The sequence below is a fragment of the Simochromis diagramma genome, unplaced genomic scaffold (assembly GCF_900408965.1).
Source record: "Simochromis diagramma unplaced genomic scaffold, fSimDia1.1 OVJJ01000061.1, whole genome shotgun sequence".
In the NCBI taxonomy this organism is placed as follows: Eukaryota; Metazoa; Chordata; class Actinopteri; order Cichliformes; family Cichlidae; genus Simochromis; species Simochromis diagramma.
Window position 1 is genome coordinate 1,885,885 of NW_024386945.1, and position 18,234 is coordinate 1,904,118.

Below are 18,234 nucleotides of genomic sequence, written 5' to 3' on the forward strand. Positions count from 1 at the left end.
CTGCGTTTGTGCGCTCCCACCCTCAAATAAAGAGGCGGGCAACAGTGAACAAAGACGAGCGAGGGGGCAGAAAGGGGATGTTAAAACAGCCCACTTAACAAATGAGCAATTCTCCACTGTGTGACCGGTTGTTTACGGCCGAGTCCTTACAGTCCTCCAGTTCTTCCACAGAGATAAGATAAAGGTCAGCCTTCGTGCAGCAGCATCTCGGTCCAGCGATCTTCTTCCTTAATCTTAATTTGCATCGTAAATTCATTACGAAACATTATAGTTTAACAGAATTACAATCTTATTACAGGCTAGAGTTCTGCTGTTCAAAACAAAGTGGCAACATAATTGTCTGCTGCCCCCTTGAGGGGAAAAAGTCAAACATCTAGAAACAACAAGCTCTTTATTTTCATCCCACACAGGTCAACATAAGGAACTGTAAACAAAACCTCTTGAATGGCCTTAAGTAACAAATGCAAAAAAGGGCAATAAAAATGGAGACACTTCTGTAAAGGCTTTGATTGGTGTACAAACAACACGGGCATTGTCCTTGTTGGGTTTTCTTTGCAACTTCAACTGAGCTCACGTGAAAGACGTCTTCATAACTGCATCCTGTCCTCTTCTTTATTTTTTTGTTGAATGGAAGGGAAAACAACACGGAAAGCGCCGGCGGTGGATACTTTATAACAAAACAGCTGCCAACATGGAAAACTACTTGTCTGGATCAGGCAAAATACTGCACACAGTGATAAATTAAATTGCTATTAAACCATTTGAACTCTACATGGATATATGATTATGATATTTAAATATCAAAGCAGCTGTAACAACCACCATTCACGATGCTCTAAATAGCTGGTGAAGGTAAGAACCACATAGTCTGGAAACAAACTTGCTTCACGTTTATTATCTGGCAGGCATTTAAGATTTGGAATGTCATCCACAAAAAACAAAAAAAAGAAGAAAAAGAACCATCAAACGAAAGCTTTGACTATAACGTGTCGTGTTATTTTACTGTCCATGTGAGAGAAAACACCTAAGCGCCTTCACAGCATCAAACAAACATACAGTTTCAGGTTCCAAGATATGGCGAGGGCTCTCAAAAAAAGAACTCCAGTAAGGTCAGAGTATGAACCTTAAAACAAAAGTAAGAAGTGTCCCACCTCAACCTCAGTTCTGTACATTCAAAGGCCAGCGCTGACTGATGGGGAAATGTAAAGGGCAATAAAATGCTGCAGAAATGTCACTGCATCCCCACTTGACTGGGCCTCGTCATTCCCTTGAAGACTCGCAGCTTTCCTGCTCCAGTGAGATCAAAACTGTAGTCTGTAGTAATATAGGGCATCTCCCCATCAATGCCCGGCTGAAATAGAAACAAAGACACTACACGTCACAATAGAACAGTAATGTCATCTTTAGATATAGTTATACACAACGGAGAACTTTGGAACTCTGAATGTAAATAAATGTAAATAAAAACAGAATGCAACTGATTTTATTCACAACAAATCAAAGACAAACATATCAAATGTTTAAACTGATACATTTTACTATTTGATGAAAAACTGTTTTTTAAATCTGATTTTTAAATTTATTGGCAGCAACAGATCTCAAAAGAAACTGGGACGGATGAACAAAAGTTTGGAAAAGTAAGTAACACTAAAAAGAAACAGCTGCAGCAAAACTGTAAAGACGTAAAACATCTCATCATCTACATGCCTGTGATAGTCGGACCCTCAGGAAGCAGTGCATTAAATAAAAAAGGAAGACATAATTCTGTCAAGGAAATCACTACGTGGGCTTGGACACTTCTAGGAATCACTGTATGTGAACACAGTTCACTGTGCCATCCAGGTTAAAGCTCCATTATGCAAAGAAGAAGCCATATGTGAACGTGATCGATCAATGTCACCATCTTCTCTCATTTAAAATGGACTAATGGAAAAGTGCGTCAGATGAACCAAATTTTGGCTTTTTTGGAGGGGGGAAAACATGAATGCCAAGTCCTCAGGTACCGCCTGGGTTGTTATTAGTGCTCCCTTAAAGAGCCTTCATCTCTAATGCTATAGAGGTGCACTTGTGCCTAGAGATGAAACAGCCTGCACATCTGGAAAGGCAACACCAGTGCTGCAAGGTCCATACAGGTTTTAGAGCAACACATGAGCCCTTTCAGATGGTATCATTTTAAGGTGGGGGGGCCTGCATGTTCCAACAACACAATGCTTATTAACTGCATCTATTATAACGACATGGCTTTAAAGTAGAACAGTCTGAAGTGACTTTTCAGCAACTGAAAACATTTTTGATAACATGAAAACAAAATGAAAAACATGAAAAAGGATCTAACCTGTGTTGTGAAGATACAGGAAGGCATTGAAATTGCTCCCAAGAGGAGACAGTTGACTTTACGAAGAACTGACGGATCTACAGGTGTCAGCAGGAAGTACAGACCCCGTGCCATGTCAATACCTCGGAGGAGCCCTGGAAGACAGTATCAAGTAAATATAACGACATATAACGACTCTTTAATTCTCAAATTGTCAAATGGATTTGGGTGCCCTGGTCTATTACATCTAATAAATGTGTTTCTTTATTCCCGATCTTAAGAATTGAATCTGGCGCTGAAACTTCAGTTTATGGAATAAAGTCTTCACTGCATAATCTCCAAAACATTTTGAGCTCTTCACAAATATTTTTATTTCCTTCCTTCCTAGACTTTTTGGACCCCCCCCCCCAGATTAAATATAAACTTATTTTTCTGAAAACCAGTTTATTGTGGCAGTAACAATAACTTCAGCTTTTTTAAAAAAAAGATATCAGCAACATACATTTTTAACTTGATAAAAATGTTTCAGTCAATGAGGAAGTAAAGCCAAAGTCAACACAATAACTCAGAAAGGACACTTACCAAATCCCACACATGGGCAGATGGGTGCCTGGGAAAGGAAGACTGGACCTCCCTTGCTTGCTACTTTTTCTGCCAGGCAGCAGAGTCCTACCAGACTACCACTGGAAGCATGAAACATGTGCGAGGGCACCACGTCGCAGTGGGTAACACCTAACGCAATCACTGTGTGTGGAACCTGTGGATTTAGCAAGAAAATTGTTAGGTGGTTGCTTAATAAATATAAAAACATCTTTAAAAACAACAGTTTGCAGTTTAAGGAGGTTTAAACCAAAACTGGAGCATAGACAGCCATTTCTCCCTGATTTAAATGTCATGAATTGTATTCATATATGTATAGACTGTGATCAGAGAGTCATGTGCTTCTTGTGTACCTGGTATGGTGTGAGGCTGTGCAGAGGTCTGACTGGTCCAGGATCCGGACACTGCAGCTGACTCAGATAGGCCAGGAGAGACAGATTTCTCTGCTCATTACTACGCTGGTGTTTCCTGTCAAATGCAGCGATATGAGATGTAGCCATGAGTCTGGAATAATGTTTTTACACCAGTATATTAATAATGGTGGTGCAGTGGTGTACTTACGCTGTTCCTTGACTCCCAACTCCTTGAAACTCTGCTTGTATACTAATGTGACTGTAGATTCTTGGGGGGCTGTGGCTTTCTGTAAACTCATCCAGAGCGGTCTGGGCGGGTGGGTGAGTCTGAAAGCCATCTGCCGTTCTCAGAAAGTCTGGAGTGAGGGCGGGGCACTGATTGACACCACTGTGACTGAGCTGGACAACATGGGAAACTGGGAAGAAGCGGATCATGTCAACCAGCAGCTTGAATCCAAATCCTGTGAACAGACACACATTTAGAAATTTTTTTTATTATTAGTGTATTTAAATTCTCCTACATTGTTTCACTGATGTCACAGAAGGCAGCTCACACTGACCTTTGACCCAGCCCATGGTGTTGATAATAATCGGAGCCTCTCTGGTCTGGGATCTTCTGCACCATAAGGATTTAAGAGATTCCATATATCGATCCAGGTCTGAGTTGCATGATGACTGACCGTAGTAGATCATGTGGTCTGGAGTCTGCTGATGAGTGAAAGGAGGACCTGCAAAGAAGATCATTATACGTCTTTTAACCCACTCTTACTAATCAAGTAGGAGTCAGAAATGAAGAAAACACTATAGAGGCTGGTTCTGCCGGAGGTTTCTTCCTGTTAAAAGGGAGTTTTCCTTCCCATTGTCGCCAAAGTGCCTGCTCATAGGGGATCATATGATTGTTGGGTTTCTCGCTGTATGTATTATTGTAGGGTCTACCTTACAATATAAAGCGCCTTGAGGCGACTGTTTATTTGGCACTATGTAAATAAAACTGAATTGAATTGAACTATAGAGGCATAATTCTACACAAAACCCACCATAAAATAACAATTTTGACATCACATTTTGAATCACACATGATCCTCACATGTTACATAGGTTTAAAAGAAGCTGAAAGGCTAACACTTTTACTCTTAGACACAGGTGGACTGGCTGTGTCAGTTTCCAATCTTTAATCTAAGGTAACCAAGGAATGGCTCTTCCAACACATTGTTGTTAATAATTTAGCCCCAGTTGTAAAGATGTAAAGATTTTGAACATATAATGAGGATTGAAACATACCTAAAAGGGGTTCTCTGACAGTGAGGAGAGACAGGCAACCAGCAGGGGTGAATTCTGTTTGACCGAGGTCACCTTCCAAATAGTCGACACTAGCAGTGCTGAAGGAAAACAAAACATATCGTTATTCTCCACTTTAAATGACCCACAGAGATGTTTGTAGGCTGTAAAGACCCTTGTGTAAATGTGAACCAAAGCAAACTAAACATTACAATAAAGAGAGAGGACCAGAGCAGGACCAATGACATAGTGAACAGGACATTATAAAAACTGTAGTTAGTGAGAAACTTACTAATTCAGCAAGGTGTTAATGAGCACGCGAATAAATGTTGACTTTCCAACATTCTTGGTCCCGCACACCAGGATAACAGGACAGCCATCTACGTCTCCTGTCAATGAAAAACATGTCAGGTTTTCATGAAAGCAACCAAAGTGAGCATTTTGTTTTGGTATGTTCTTATCACATAAACGTCTGTGGTTCGATTCAGTTACAGAACAATTCTGCAGCACTCCTACTAAGAGTGAAGAGCAAAACTTACACTGACTATTATATTCTGTTTTTCTGCTGATCACTGTTAAACCAACACAATAACCGTGACTGGTAATTCTCAGCAACTGACCAACTTACTGTTAAAGCCCTCAGAGTGTGAAACACTTTCTACTGAAGTCAGTTAAGTTACATTTGGTATCTGTTAAGTTCTTATATAAACTCTTTTAGGAGCACTGATAACTAAACCTCCTTGTTTTGAACTAGTAAATGGAGCGGTTCTTACAGAGTGCTTTTCTATCCTGAGCGCTAAAAGTGCTTTGCACAACTTCACCCAGTCGCACACGCACTTTCTTCTACACTGTTTCTAAGTGTTTCCTATCGAACATTCACACACATAAATGATTATGATACAATGAACTTTATTCAGTACTGTTCTGTGTGTGTGTGTGTGTAAGGGTTACAAAATAAATAAATTTAGCCCTGTAGCATAAAAGTGACTCGTGTATAATTTGGCACATCTGAAAGTGGGTTACCTTTGCACACACTGACTAATGTGTTGAGAGCATGTCTGTAGCTCTTCGACATTTTCAGCCCTTCAATGTAGCTGTCGAGAGGAATCATACCCAAACCGTTGAGTGGAGTGTCAAGAACAGCTGACATGAGTTCAGTCTACAAACAAGCAGGAGAAGCTTTTCAGATTCTGCATGTAAATTATGTTGAAATTTGTCTGCTTTGTGTGAACATATCTGCCACCTTACCATTGGGAGGTTGAACAATTCGCTGAGATCTGGAAAGCTGGAAAGAAACCGTGTCATAGGCGTCTCGATGGGCTCCAGCAGGATGATGGATGAATTTGTCGTTATGCTTTTTAACAGCTTCTTTCGCGATGCTGTTAAAAATGCATATTCACAGCAATTAAAAGTCAGAAAAACACATTCTAATACTATATATTCAGCATTTAACTGAGAGAGCTATATCAGTCTCCGTGTTTTATGATACATATGCCTTTATTAAAACTTCCTTTCACAGAAAATAACGCAGAAAAAGATGCTCAGATTAAATCAGAATCATCACAGTTTCTGTTTAAAATCATATGTGTACATGTCACAATTGTTACAATTTATTTACAGTTTAGTCACCATGTTTTTATACACCACTTTGCATTTAATCATTAGTTATTATTAATCTATGGCTCTCTCCCATAGCATGTCTTTTATACGGTCTTCTTCCCCTATTAACCAACTGGTCATGGCAGATGGCTGCCCCTCGCTGAGCCTGATTCTGCTTGTTTCTTCTTCTTAAAGATGAGTTTTCTTTTCAACTGTCACCAAGTGCTTGCTCATAGGGAGGGTTATCTGCTTGTTAAGGATTTCTCTCTTTTATTGTAGGGGCTTTACCTTGCAATATAAAGAGCCTTGAGGTGACTGTTGTTGTGTTATGGGGTTATATAACGTTATAGCTGCACAAACTACAGTTTTACTGTTTTCACACATTTTCATCACTAGTCTGTCTCATATTTATGACTCAAACAATAAGCACTCAAGAGTAAACATCCTCTTTTAGTGTGAGTGTGCACAGAAACTGAAGCAGAAAGCCTGGGCTAATGGAGAAAGTCGATGACCACTTTTTTAGAAATGTTTCACAGGACACCCTTTAGCTCATCTTCTATTGTTTACATTTCACTTAAGACAGTCTGCGAACATGCATTGCAGTGAAACAGGTGGGGTAAAGAAATTATAATTATTATCATATAATTATTAGCTTAAAAAATCCAGACTTTGCAAAGAGAAATAAGGTCCAGCTAAGTAGAATTCACAGTATTTTTGCCTATATAATATGAACTCTAACCAATCAGACTTCCTAGTGCTATATTTTAACTGGAAAAACCAATACAAATGCCTAACTTCAAACATAAAAGAAAAAGTGTGCTGCTCACCTTGTGGAAGATACTTTTGGAGGATGTGTGATGCCTCGTTTCTACTTTCCAACGCTCTGATGCTTTCTAATCCTCTAATACTCAGTGGACAATGTGATGCTGGGGAGAAAAGCGAATATGACTGCTGACCCTCTTCGATGGTAAATCCCATAACTTCTACACGACCATAAAGACAGGTCAGAAGGCACTTCCCGCGGAAACACAGCGTCTGCAGGTAAGACATGTTTAATCACAGAAATTAAATGACATCAGATTAAACATCTACACGTCCAACTAAAAATCAACTGACGCATACCTGATCCTTCTGCATGACAAGTACTGTGCGGTTCTCTCGATCGTCTCTCTGCGCACAGTGATGCAGAGCCTCTCCCTCCAATCTACCTCTCCGGACATCCTCAGTGTTATCTGAGGTCTCCATACCATTCCCATGCACTGACTGGGAATACTCCTTCCAGTCCTGTGAGTCATCTGAGTCATTGTCCATGGTAAACACTGAGCTTCCATTAGCCTGAGCATGTGTCTTCTTAATTCCAGACTCAGAAGAGCTATTCTTGTGGTTAGAGACAGACTTCACTTTATTTTTCAGCCTCTTGACAGATGGTTTTTTCCTTACAGACTCCTGGTGCTCCTTCACCATGCTGATCACCACAGGGCTAGAGTTTACATTAGAGAAACTGACGGGAGGTCTGCACCGTTTTCCCTTCGCATCTTTCCACTTGTGAGATTTATGTTTTACCTCTGCGTGTTTGTTCACTTTCATGATTGTCAGCAGTCAATTAGGTAAAAGAAAAATGAAAAGGTGAACCTGCAAAGAAAAGGATGCACTTCATCAACTTAAGAATAAAGAATGGAAACAAAGCATTTACACTCAAGCAATCATTAGTTTAGTTCTGTGGAACCCATCTAGTTTACTTAAAGAGCAACTTTATTTCATGGCATTTAACCTTTGCACAGAGATTTTTATTGTAATAATATGATAATTATTATAATAATATTCAGTTATTTTTAATAAGTGTTCATCTATCCCGATGCCTGGGTATTTGTGCGTTGAAACTGTTGCAGTCAAGCTCCCTCTATGGTGTTAAACATCAGTGTTAGCTTCCATCACAGGTAGCAGACAGTTTATGCTTAAGCTGAATTGTCTGCTTATATCTTATTGAGTTCAGTTAAATCCACAAAGAGCAGCAAATGTCAGAGGAGCAGTGGTGCAGGTCAGCTGATCACAACACGCAGAGGAGCTGGTGAGTGAAAGGAGAATGGTGGCTAAGCTGCCATCCCTGCTGGACAACATCTCCCACGCCATGCAGGAGACTCACAGCACTGAGCAGCTCCTTCAGTGGTAGGCTGCGGCTCCCACATGATAAAGGTTATCTTATCTTAAACAAATCTACTCAAGCTCACAACACATGTTTTTGCATGTGTTATTCCTAAGGGACATTTTTTCCCCAATGTTGTAGGCGATATTAGGGTTTTTTTTTGTTTTGTTTTGTTTTTTACATTTAATCTAACTTGAGTATTTTTCACCTCTTGGAGTCATTTTATAAGACTCTTAGAGTCTTTATAAGACAGTAAGACTGTTTTTATTATGTTTATTTTAATTTTAAAATGACAAGGCATAGAAATTTACATCAACACTCCATCATTTAAGATTAAGTCATGCAGGCTCAGTTTCATATGCAGGTTTACAGCATTTATTCCATAGACCAGAAAACCATACTAAACAAACATTGAAGGCCACTTACAAAAACCCACATGCAGGCTCAAAAGCCCATGAACACAGCTGCACTACTTCAGGTTACTCTTTGTTTACGTTATTCTTTTAAAATTGTGTTTACAGTTTCAGCTGCTGTAACACAGGAACTACTCCACGTTTGTGATGAATACAGTACATCTTCTCTTAGATTAAATAATCCTGCTTATAGTCTTGTTTTAACATATCCGTTAGCCAGAGCTAGCTTTCTTTTCCAGCCACAGCTCAATATAAATGAAAATTAAAGCCAAATATGTCGGTTTTCCACAATCTCTCAAAATGTGAACAGAGCAATGAATAAAATCACCTTCACGCAGTATGACAAGAATGCAACCTCAATTTTAAACTTGGGCTGAAGTTATCAAGACTTCACTAACACCGCCTCAAAAACTAGCATTAGCTGCTAGCTAACGTTGTTGCTTCCCGAGAAAACACTGCTTTAAAACAGATGGCACAAAGCTGTAGTTATAATCCCTGTGCCTTGGCTGTGAACATGCACAAGTAATGTTTATAATTATCTTAAGAGACACTAAAGAGCTGGTCACTTGTTATTGCAACGGTGCTAACAGGCTAATACTTACATGTGTGAGCCGCAGATAGACGCTGAGTCCGGATGGTCAACTATGACTTTACCCGAAGTGTTATTATCTGCTAAAAGAAGCGTCTAACAACTTAATTAACTTTTTTTAGTTTTTTTCCCCCCCCAATACGTCGATAATATTACATACAAATGGAGCCACGAGTAAGAATATGGTTAGTCTCAGATTGTGATTAATCTAATCGTTAATATTTTAACATTGTACGACATAAAACATTCCCGGAGTGCGGTCGCATAAACAGCGTCACATCCTGTTTCACTTCGCACTTTTTAGGGGCCTACAAGAAACGAAAACAAGGTGCACGAAGCTAGGTTTTTCTGTTTTATCACTCTGGCTCATGTGACGCCCGGATCGTGTGCAGGTTACAGAGAGGCCCGCCGTGTTTACTGAGTTTTTAATCGAAAATTCAAACGCGAACTGAAGCTGTCTGTTGGACAGCGCGCTAAGGGAGCGTCTTTAAAGAGATGTGCTAGGAACTAAACGTGGAAGTGCAAAGTGGGTGAGAGTTTGCAATTATTTCACGAATGCTTTTTCGAATATGAACACTGAAAATGCACTAGGGTATGTTTAGACTTTATTTTAAAGGCAGCTCAATAAATGTTGTAAATATAAGGACAATAATTTAAATCTAATAATTATTTAATTTGTCCATCTAATATTAAGAGCGATGCTCAGTACATACTTTAAAGTACAGGTTGGGCCATTTATATGGATATACCGTAATAACATGGGAATGGTTGGTGATATTAAAGTCCTGTTTGTGGCACATTAGTATATGTGAGGGGGCAAACTCCTCAAGATGGGTGGTGACCATGGTGGCCATTTAGAAGTCGGCCATCTTGGATACAACTTTTGTTTTTTCAATAGGAAGAGGGCCATGTGACACATCAAACTTATTGGTAATGTCACAAGAAAAACAATGGGGTGCAGGGGTGCAGGGCTCGCAAAATTTCAGGGACTCTTCAGTTTTTGGTAGCCCAAAATAAATTTAAGTAGCCCAAAAAAAGAAAAAAATTTGATTGATGTTTTGTTTCCTGTACAATATTATACATTAAAGTAATATTAAAGTAATATTGTAACGGAAACAAAACATTAATCAAAAATAGTTGAAACACAAATTACACCATTGTATAAAAATTACAATCATCAACTCAAATACTTGGTTCTAATTGAACAGAAATTTCTATGAACTTGTAAGAACTGTGTAGAACATGAATCCGTCTGTGTCAGATCCTGAATTTGAAATTTCCACTGAAGTTTTTGATTTGATTTTGATTTTATTGATTAGCATTCAAATTCAAATCTCAGTGAAAACAGTGAAAAAAAAAACAAAAAAACAGTGAAAACAGAACAAAAATCTACCATAAAGAAAGAAAGCATGAGACAAGGCTAATCAAAAGGTATTGGCTGAAGCATTTGCTTATTACGCCAACCCTTTTCACAAAATATCTTTTTGTATGCAGCTCCTGTACACAGGGCTTGAAGAAAACAATAAAACAAAGCAAAAACCAAACAAACAAACAAACAAACAAACAAACAAAAAAAAACAAAGAAAAAAAAACTTTCCACCTTAGATAAGTAACTACATCAAAGCAAAAGAATCAAGAGGTTGTTTTTGTTTTTTTTCTCCTTTTTGCTCTTTTCATTCTTGATTTATATATTTTTCTATTACTCTATTTTTAAACATGTTTTTAAACAAGGAAAATGAACTACACCTTTTTAAATCACTGTCACGGGTAAGAGACAAGTGGAACCAAGATCGAGGCCATTTGCTTTTTGAAGTTTGCAAAGACTGCTAAATTTTGCCAGGGGTAGTTCACTCTTTGCAACATAGTACGCTGTTCTAAACAGATTTTTCGGGTTTATTTTTAGTATGTTATTTGCAATTGGTGTTTGTTCTGGGAAAGATATTGCAGAATGAGCAATAATGCATTTCTTGCATTTCTCATGGGTTCTAATGGGATGTCGGGCTAGCGATTTTGCGAGCCCTGCACATGTACCACATATTCATAGCATCTAGTAAAGACAGGGGTAAAGATGACAATAATGAACTAAACCACAATCAGAAACATCAGGGTGGATAAAGATGTAATTAGTGTTGGAAAATTAATGACACCAACCTCTCCCACAGGGGAATTGTAGAAAAGGGGAGAGTCCAAAGTGGTACCCCAAATTTATAGGGTTGTACCAAAGAAGAAGAAGAAGAAAAGGATGAGGAGGGGCTCTAACTGATAATGAAGTTAACTACAGGCTTGGAGGTCCTAAAAGTCAGGTATAAAAGTAACAGTGTGGGGTTTTGAACACATTTTGTGTAATTATAACAATATGTAATTTATGACCCGGTTACACATTCAAATGTCTTTTTTTGACCTCACACGCACACTTGATTCTTCAGTCAGTGCAAATACAGTACTGTGCAAAAGTCTTAGGTTACCTCTCCTTTAAATTTTGCTATGAAAATGAGAAAAAGATGCTAAGGGTTATTGAATGAGGAAATACAGGCTATAAGGCAAAAACAGAGTTTTTACAGTTCTGTTCTATAACATAGCTCGAACTCTCATAGGCAGCTTTCTTGACATTTTTATTAAGTAGTTTTCAGTTTTCAATTACGACACGAAAGAGCTGATAGATACAGAAAAAGGTTCAGATATCTCCGTACCCCACTTAGCTTGCATAGTTTGATGTGAATACCAAAAATCCTAATTACATATGCAACGACCCCTCTGCTTTGCAATTTAACAAACAGCTGATGGTTCACTTTGTCAAATGCTTTGGGCGCATCTAAAAAGCACATAAAACTGATGTGTTCTGTCCCTATATTTGTATATATATTTATGTATAGATCAGTATTACTCTTAAAACCAACTTGATTATCAGTTGTTGTTATATGCTTTTGAAATCTGTGTTCAAACACTTTACAAACTACATTTGCCAAGGCAGTTGGTCTCTAATTATCAATACCAGAAATCTTCCCACTTTTATCTTTCACTACTGGCACTAATATAAATGATAACATGGCATCAGGTAAAATACCATCAGTTTAAAATCCTGTAAAGCACATTTAGAGTGACATGTGGACTTTTTGACTAGGTGCTCTGCTGGTAATTTGTCTAAACCACACGCTTTGTTTGATGCGTCTCATTTACCAGCCATCTACATTGAAGCAGTAGGGATGTCTGCAGCAGAGAGCAACCATGCGCAACGTGTCCTGTCTGCCCTGAACCAGCAGAGGGCAGTGGGCAGGTTTTGTGATGCATCATTGAATGTGGGAGACGGGGTAGTGTTCCTTGCTCATCGCAACATCCTCGCCTGCTTCACTGAACTCCTCCAGCAGTCAAACGTGCCTTCTGCAACAGAGTTCTGCCTGCAGGGATGCCCCAGTGATGGCTTGGAGCTGCTCCTAAACTTTGTCTACACCGGAGAGCTGAAGTTGGATCCTCACAACCTGGACAGAGTCCAGCAGGCAGCAGCCAGCCTGTGCGTACCAGAGGCACTCACACGCTGTCAGCAGTTCAAGGAGACCTCTAAGGAGCCTGTGCCTGTCAAGCGTAAAAGAGGTAGACCTAGAAAGTCTGCCTCAGACATCACGAAATACGAGCCCACCATTGATACTGCTGCAGCCAGTTTTACCACTGCTGCCACTACTACAGCAACCACCACACGCTCTGGCCGAGTAGTGAAGAGCTCCAGGCGACTTGTGACTATCGATGAGAGCCCTACAACTGAAAACGAGTTGGCCCCGCCTCTTCCTGTGGAGAAAGAAGTTGGTGATGCAGTTGTTGAGGAAAATCAAAACTCAGCTGGTGAAACTGAGGTAGAATACAATAACATAAGCATGAAAAATTATTTCAACGACGGGGCATTTGTGCGGATAATAATGAGTGTGTTTTTAAAGAGGAATATAGATGTTTTTATTACACCTGTCTTGCAGGTAACGGAGCTGCAGATTAACGACAATGTTATTAGCCAGGTAAGTGGGGGAGTGGAAGCAGAAGACGATAATGATGACGTGGGTATTCCGGAGGAGATTCCCGAAGACACAGATGAGGAGTATGTGCCTGCTACTAAGCCCGCTTCCTCAACCACATCCCCGTCTACGGCGACTGGACAGAAATGCAAGGCCCAGAGTCAAAAAAACAAAAACAAGAATGGTCAGACGATGGAGGACGATTCTAAGAAGGCCTCCGTGCAGTGTTCCATCTGCTTGAAAGCCTTCAAGAGCAAATACTACCTCAAGATTCACAACAGGTACAGGGTGTCACCTTTTTTTTTTCTTTCCAAATGCTCTTAAAAGAGTAAACTAATATCTCATCTCCACAGGAGGCATACAGGGGAGAAGCCCTTCGGTTGTCTTAAATGTGGAAGACGGTACTACAGGAAGGAGAACCTTTTGATACACGAGATGAGAGACTGTTCTAGTGCGCTGGTGAGTAAAGAAAATCACCCTTTCACGCTTTCTCCAACCCTCACTATGAAGAATCCTCAGTGTTTTTACTTTTATAATTCCAGACGTACACCTGCCTCATTTGTTCTACTACATTTAACACAAAAGAAGCGCTACGATTGCATACTGTCACCCACACAGGAGAAATGCCCCACAAGGTACAGCATACACCTAACAAAAAGCGTAACTGAGTATGTCACAAACCTGAAGTGAATATGAAGAATGTCTTCGTCACATTTTGCAGTGTTCAACATGTCCTGAACAATTTATGTACAAGAAAAACTTGACAGTTCATATGATGAAGGTGCACGGTTACCCCAAACCACATGCAGTAAGTACCTACAGTCAGCAGCACCTTCAGTATGTCATTTCAAACTCACGTTAACCCAAATTTTGGGGATTTATGTTTTGATTGTGTTGCTGTGTTTCTAGTGTTCCCAGTGTCCCAAAACCTTCTTAACTCGTGCGGAGCTGCGTGTGCACGAAGCCGCCAAACACCGTGGAGAAAAGCCGTTTGTGTGCGAGGAGTGTGGCCATCGGGCATCTAGTAGAAACGGCCTGCAGATGCATATCAAAGCTATCCACAGGTTGGAGAGCATGTTTTCTGTGAATTTCCTCTTGAGGATGAATAAAAGTGTAAACGACATAAAGTTTTAATGAAAACTATTTTAAGTCTGTTTTGTTCTTGCTCACAGAAATGAGCGCCCTTTTGTCTGTAACTCGTGTGGCCACGCCTTCTCCCAAAAGAACAACCTCAACATGCATCTGCGTATACACAGTGGCGAGAGGCCATACCAGTGTCACCTCTGCGGGAAAACCTTTAGGACACAAGGTAACAGCCATATTCTCTGCACATAAGCACTTTATTCACCTTGTATCCACCCCTGTGACACATTTAGAATCAGTAATTTGCCTAAAAGAAGCAAAAGAAAGATCTCATGCATCTCAAACTAAGACCCTACTTGCTCTGAGGTAATGCTGTGCCACCCAAACGTCCCTACATTACTATCGATGGGGTCCGGTGTGTTTTGTGCTTCTAAGAGCAATCACTTAGCCTTTTTGCTGCCTTTGCAAACTTTCACTTTAACTGCAGATATTGTGATTTGTGTTAATCTCTGTATTTCACTGCCAGCCAGTCTGGATAAACACCACCGGACTCACACCGGCGAGCGGCCCTTCGGCTGTGATGTCTGTGAGCAGCGCTTCACAGAGAAAGGCGCTCTTCTCCGACACAAGGCCAGCAAGCACGAGGAAGGCCGCCCCCACTGCTGTCACATCTGCGGTAAAACTTTCAAAGGTCAGGTGCTGATTCTACAATAAATTTGTTGTTACTCATGACCTGTGCCCTGATGAATGAAGCGCTGCTAATGAAAGAATCACTGGTGAAGTGATTTCTTCTTTATTTTCTGGTCGTTCTTTTCTCCTTCAGCGAGGGAGCAGCTGCGTGTCCACCTGCGTCGTCATAAAGGCATGAGGAAGTTTGAGTGTGTAGACTGCGGCTACAAGTTCACTCGACAGGTTGGTTCCAACACAGTTTCTACATCTTCAGCAAGCTCATTTTGCAGAGCCCTAATCTCACCCACCACAGGATTTATTATACACCCGAGTGTTTTAGTTTTAACCCTAATTTAACTTCAGGAAATGTGACTGAATCATAGTGGGAAGACAAAGAGATGAATAAAAGTGTAAAAGACTTAAAATAGTTTTCATTAAAACTTTAAGTCTGTTTTGTTCTTGCTCACAGATGGAGGTGGTTTTATTGTAGGATGTCTCCCATGCCAATTTTCATCACCATTCTGCTATTCACGCCAGATGGGACTAAAATCCATAATCTCCATCTAAGAAGGCGAGTGGCACATGTATTAGCCACTCAGGCTACTGTGGATAGGGAGTGAGTGGACACAAATGTCAACTTTCAGGGGCACGCTTATGTGAATGTGCCTGAGTGAATTTAGTGTGTCCTAATTCAGACTGTTTGCTTTGTGGTGTGATATTGGTCTATAACTGCTATTTCATACAAACAAGATTTTTTAGAAAAGAAATAAAAAAGATAAAAGCAAGTTTCAAAAAGTGCAAAGCAAAGTTCTTTGGTCATAAATATGAAAACTGGTAAAAATTTATAACTGAAGCTTTTATATAATGAAAAAAATAATCCATCTCTTTAGTTGTCATCAAAGTTCCAGGTAATTAAATTAATTACTTTTATATTATTTTTTGTAATCATTTCAGGTCTGTATCACTTGCATGGTAATTTGCGCACTGTCCCCATATTCAGACCCTTCTAATCTTTAATGTCATTCAGCAAGAATCACTAGTTTGTGGGCTTTTTTATGTCTGGCTATGACAGCTATATATTATATCTATCTTTCTAACGGGTTTATGTTTTTGTGTGACATTTTACAATTATTGGACTCTACTAAACTAAGTTTGCATGAGACACAGTTAAACATAATCTTCTTTATCTTATACTGGGTCTTTAGAGTCCCTTTCCCCTCCCTTTAGGCCAACTTTCTACTGAATGTCTGACCCTGCCACCAGGTGTTTGGGTGGGTCTTCTGTGGTCACAGCCAGGAGCTGTGTGGCTGAGACGACCATATTAAGAATGTGTAGAGTCTGAACTTTTCACTTACAGGGATATTTGTATAAACTTGACTGTAGACCAACATGACTATACTGTATATCTATAATTTTTGTGTTCTTTTTGAAGCATTCCCTCACTTGCATCATGTTAGGTCATTACCCAACTCTCACATTTTTACATTTCCTCTTCAGGCACATCTGCGGCGTCACATTCAAATTCACAAGCGCACTGAGAACTACAACCCGCGGCAGAGGAAGCTGAGGAATGTGATTGTGCAAGATGTGGATGGAAGTCCGGTCGAGACCGAAGCTCCCAAATCGGAGGAGGCCTCGCTGATCTGTGATGGGTCCACTCAGGAGTCCACAAACCGAGGAGCTGAATCCTCAACAGGTCTCACCTCTGGCTGCATCGTGAGGGTTGTGATTGAGTCGAGTGATGCGGTGATGGAGGAGGTTATTTCTAACCAGAACTTGGGAGAGGTCGAATCCACGCAGACTTTTCCTGTGTTGCAGCAAACACAGCTGGTTACTGAGCCCTATGAGTCCACGATAGACATGGAGGGAATTGTTGAGAATTTGTCAGAGAGCAAGACCTGAAGCGAGCAAGTGTGCAAAACAACAAGTCTGCTTCTGCTTCCACGCATGCAAGAAAAGCAGATTCATGCACTCTGTAGTTTACACAGTAATTCAATTGCACGTTTTTAAATGCTGTTTGAATGTAAAATGTTATTTTCCACCTTGTTAAGACAGGTTTTGTCAGTGTGCTTACAGCAGCTGGAGCTCGGTGTCACCTTACATTGCTGATTAAAGGAGAACGTTTTCCGTGCATTTTCTTACTTTTGGTTACAATGTGGTTACAGTGTAACAAATGTAGTAGTTCAGTGTTTTTTTATTACGGTTCCTCCAGGTGGTGGTTTTGTACTGGACTGCATTGTGTTTCAGGGTGTTTCTAATATTCTTTGAAATAGAAGAGTTGCAGAGCAGTAAAATTGCACAAGTGTGTAAAAAAAGTAAAGGCAGTTACAAGGTGGATGAGTGCTAACAACCAATCATGAATGTAAACATCCATCCATCCATCCATCCATCTTCATCCGCTTTATCCGAGGCCGGGTCGCGGGGGCAGCAGCCTAAGCAAAGGGAGGGGCTCAGAGTAGAGCAGCTGCTGCTCCACATCGAAAGGAGCCAGCTGAGGTGGTTCGGGCATCTGACAAGGATGCCCCCTGGGTGAGGTGTTCCAGGCATGTCCCACCGGGAAGAGGCCCCGGGGCAGACCCAGGACACGCTGGAGAGATTATATCTCTCGGCTGGCCTGGGAACGCCTTGGTGTTCCCCCGGATAAGCTGGAGGAGGTGGCTGGGGAGAGGGAGGTCTGGGCCTCTTTGCTTAGGCTGAATGTAAACAATGAATGTAAAATTATTTAATCTTTGATGGGTTTATTTTAACCTGGTGTCTTTCATATTAATGTGGCTCTATGGGCCATGCTCATTTTGCAGGTTCCATCTCCACTGGAATAGAAAATGGTCCTTAAAAACAATGTGGACAGTGATTTGTCAACAAAACATTATTATACACGTTATATTATATAGTTGTGGCTTACCTTTTCGTGTGAATTTAACACAAAAAGTGTGAAAACTAAGAATTGCTGGGATCCACCGATTGGGTCGATATGATGTGCCTTTTGTGCCAGAGAAACAATGAAATGCCCTCTAAAAAACTAAAAACTTTAACCACAAGGTGGCAGTATTTTACCAGAGCTTTAGTGCTGTTGTCTATTCCAAAAAGCGTTGAATTGTTTTATGTACTTTTGGAATTATTTTGTAATTTTTACAAATCCAATATTTCTATGTTAGTTTAAAACAAACCAAAACAAACTGCTTAGGGAATTTCATT

The 18,234-nt window shown here is 40.2% G+C and overlaps 2 protein-coding genes across 4 annotated transcripts; one reads left to right on the plus strand and one right to left on the minus strand.

Annotated features, from left to right (window-relative positions):
* Positions 1–374: 374 nt before the first annotated feature.
* On the minus strand, positions 375–9,608 carry nol9 (nucleolar protein 9). The gene is made up of 13 exons (XM_040038101.1): positions 9,303–9,608; positions 7,267–7,776; positions 6,972–7,179; positions 5,794–5,924; positions 5,569–5,704; positions 4,838–4,934; positions 4,549–4,646; positions 3,828–3,995; positions 3,476–3,728; positions 3,268–3,382; positions 2,897–3,071; positions 2,336–2,469; positions 375–1,351 (listed from the first exon to the last, which is right to left on the minus strand). Exons 2-13 carry the CDS (start codon positions 7,729–7,731, stop codon positions 1,232–1,234), a joined length of 2,100 nt encoding a protein of 699 aa, XP_039894035.1. The 5' UTR covers positions 7,732–7,776; positions 9,303–9,608; the 3' UTR covers positions 375–1,231.
* An 86-nt stretch (positions 9,609–9,694) lies between these two features.
* zbtb48 (zinc finger and BTB domain containing 48) lies at positions 9,695–17,354 on the plus strand. 3 transcript variants are annotated; one of them, XM_040038097.1, is made up of 11 exons: positions 9,695–9,815; positions 12,470–13,134; positions 13,252–13,568; positions 13,641–13,746; positions 13,830–13,922; positions 14,009–14,095; positions 14,197–14,351; positions 14,460–14,596; positions 14,897–15,061; positions 15,194–15,282; positions 16,537–17,354. In XM_040038097.1, exons 2-11 carry the CDS (start codon positions 12,493–12,495, stop codon positions 16,939–16,941), a joined length of 2,196 nt encoding a protein of 731 aa, XP_039894031.1. In that variant the 5' UTR covers positions 9,695–9,815; positions 12,470–12,492; the 3' UTR covers positions 16,942–17,354. The 3 variants fall into 3 exon arrangements, with proteins under 3 accessions (XP_039894031.1, XP_039894033.1, XP_039894032.1); XM_040038099.1 differs by lacking the exon at positions 16,537–17,354 and adding an exon at positions 15,509–16,502; XM_040038098.1 differs by having other exon boundaries at positions 9,699–9,819.
* Positions 17,355–18,234: the final 880 nt, after the last annotated feature.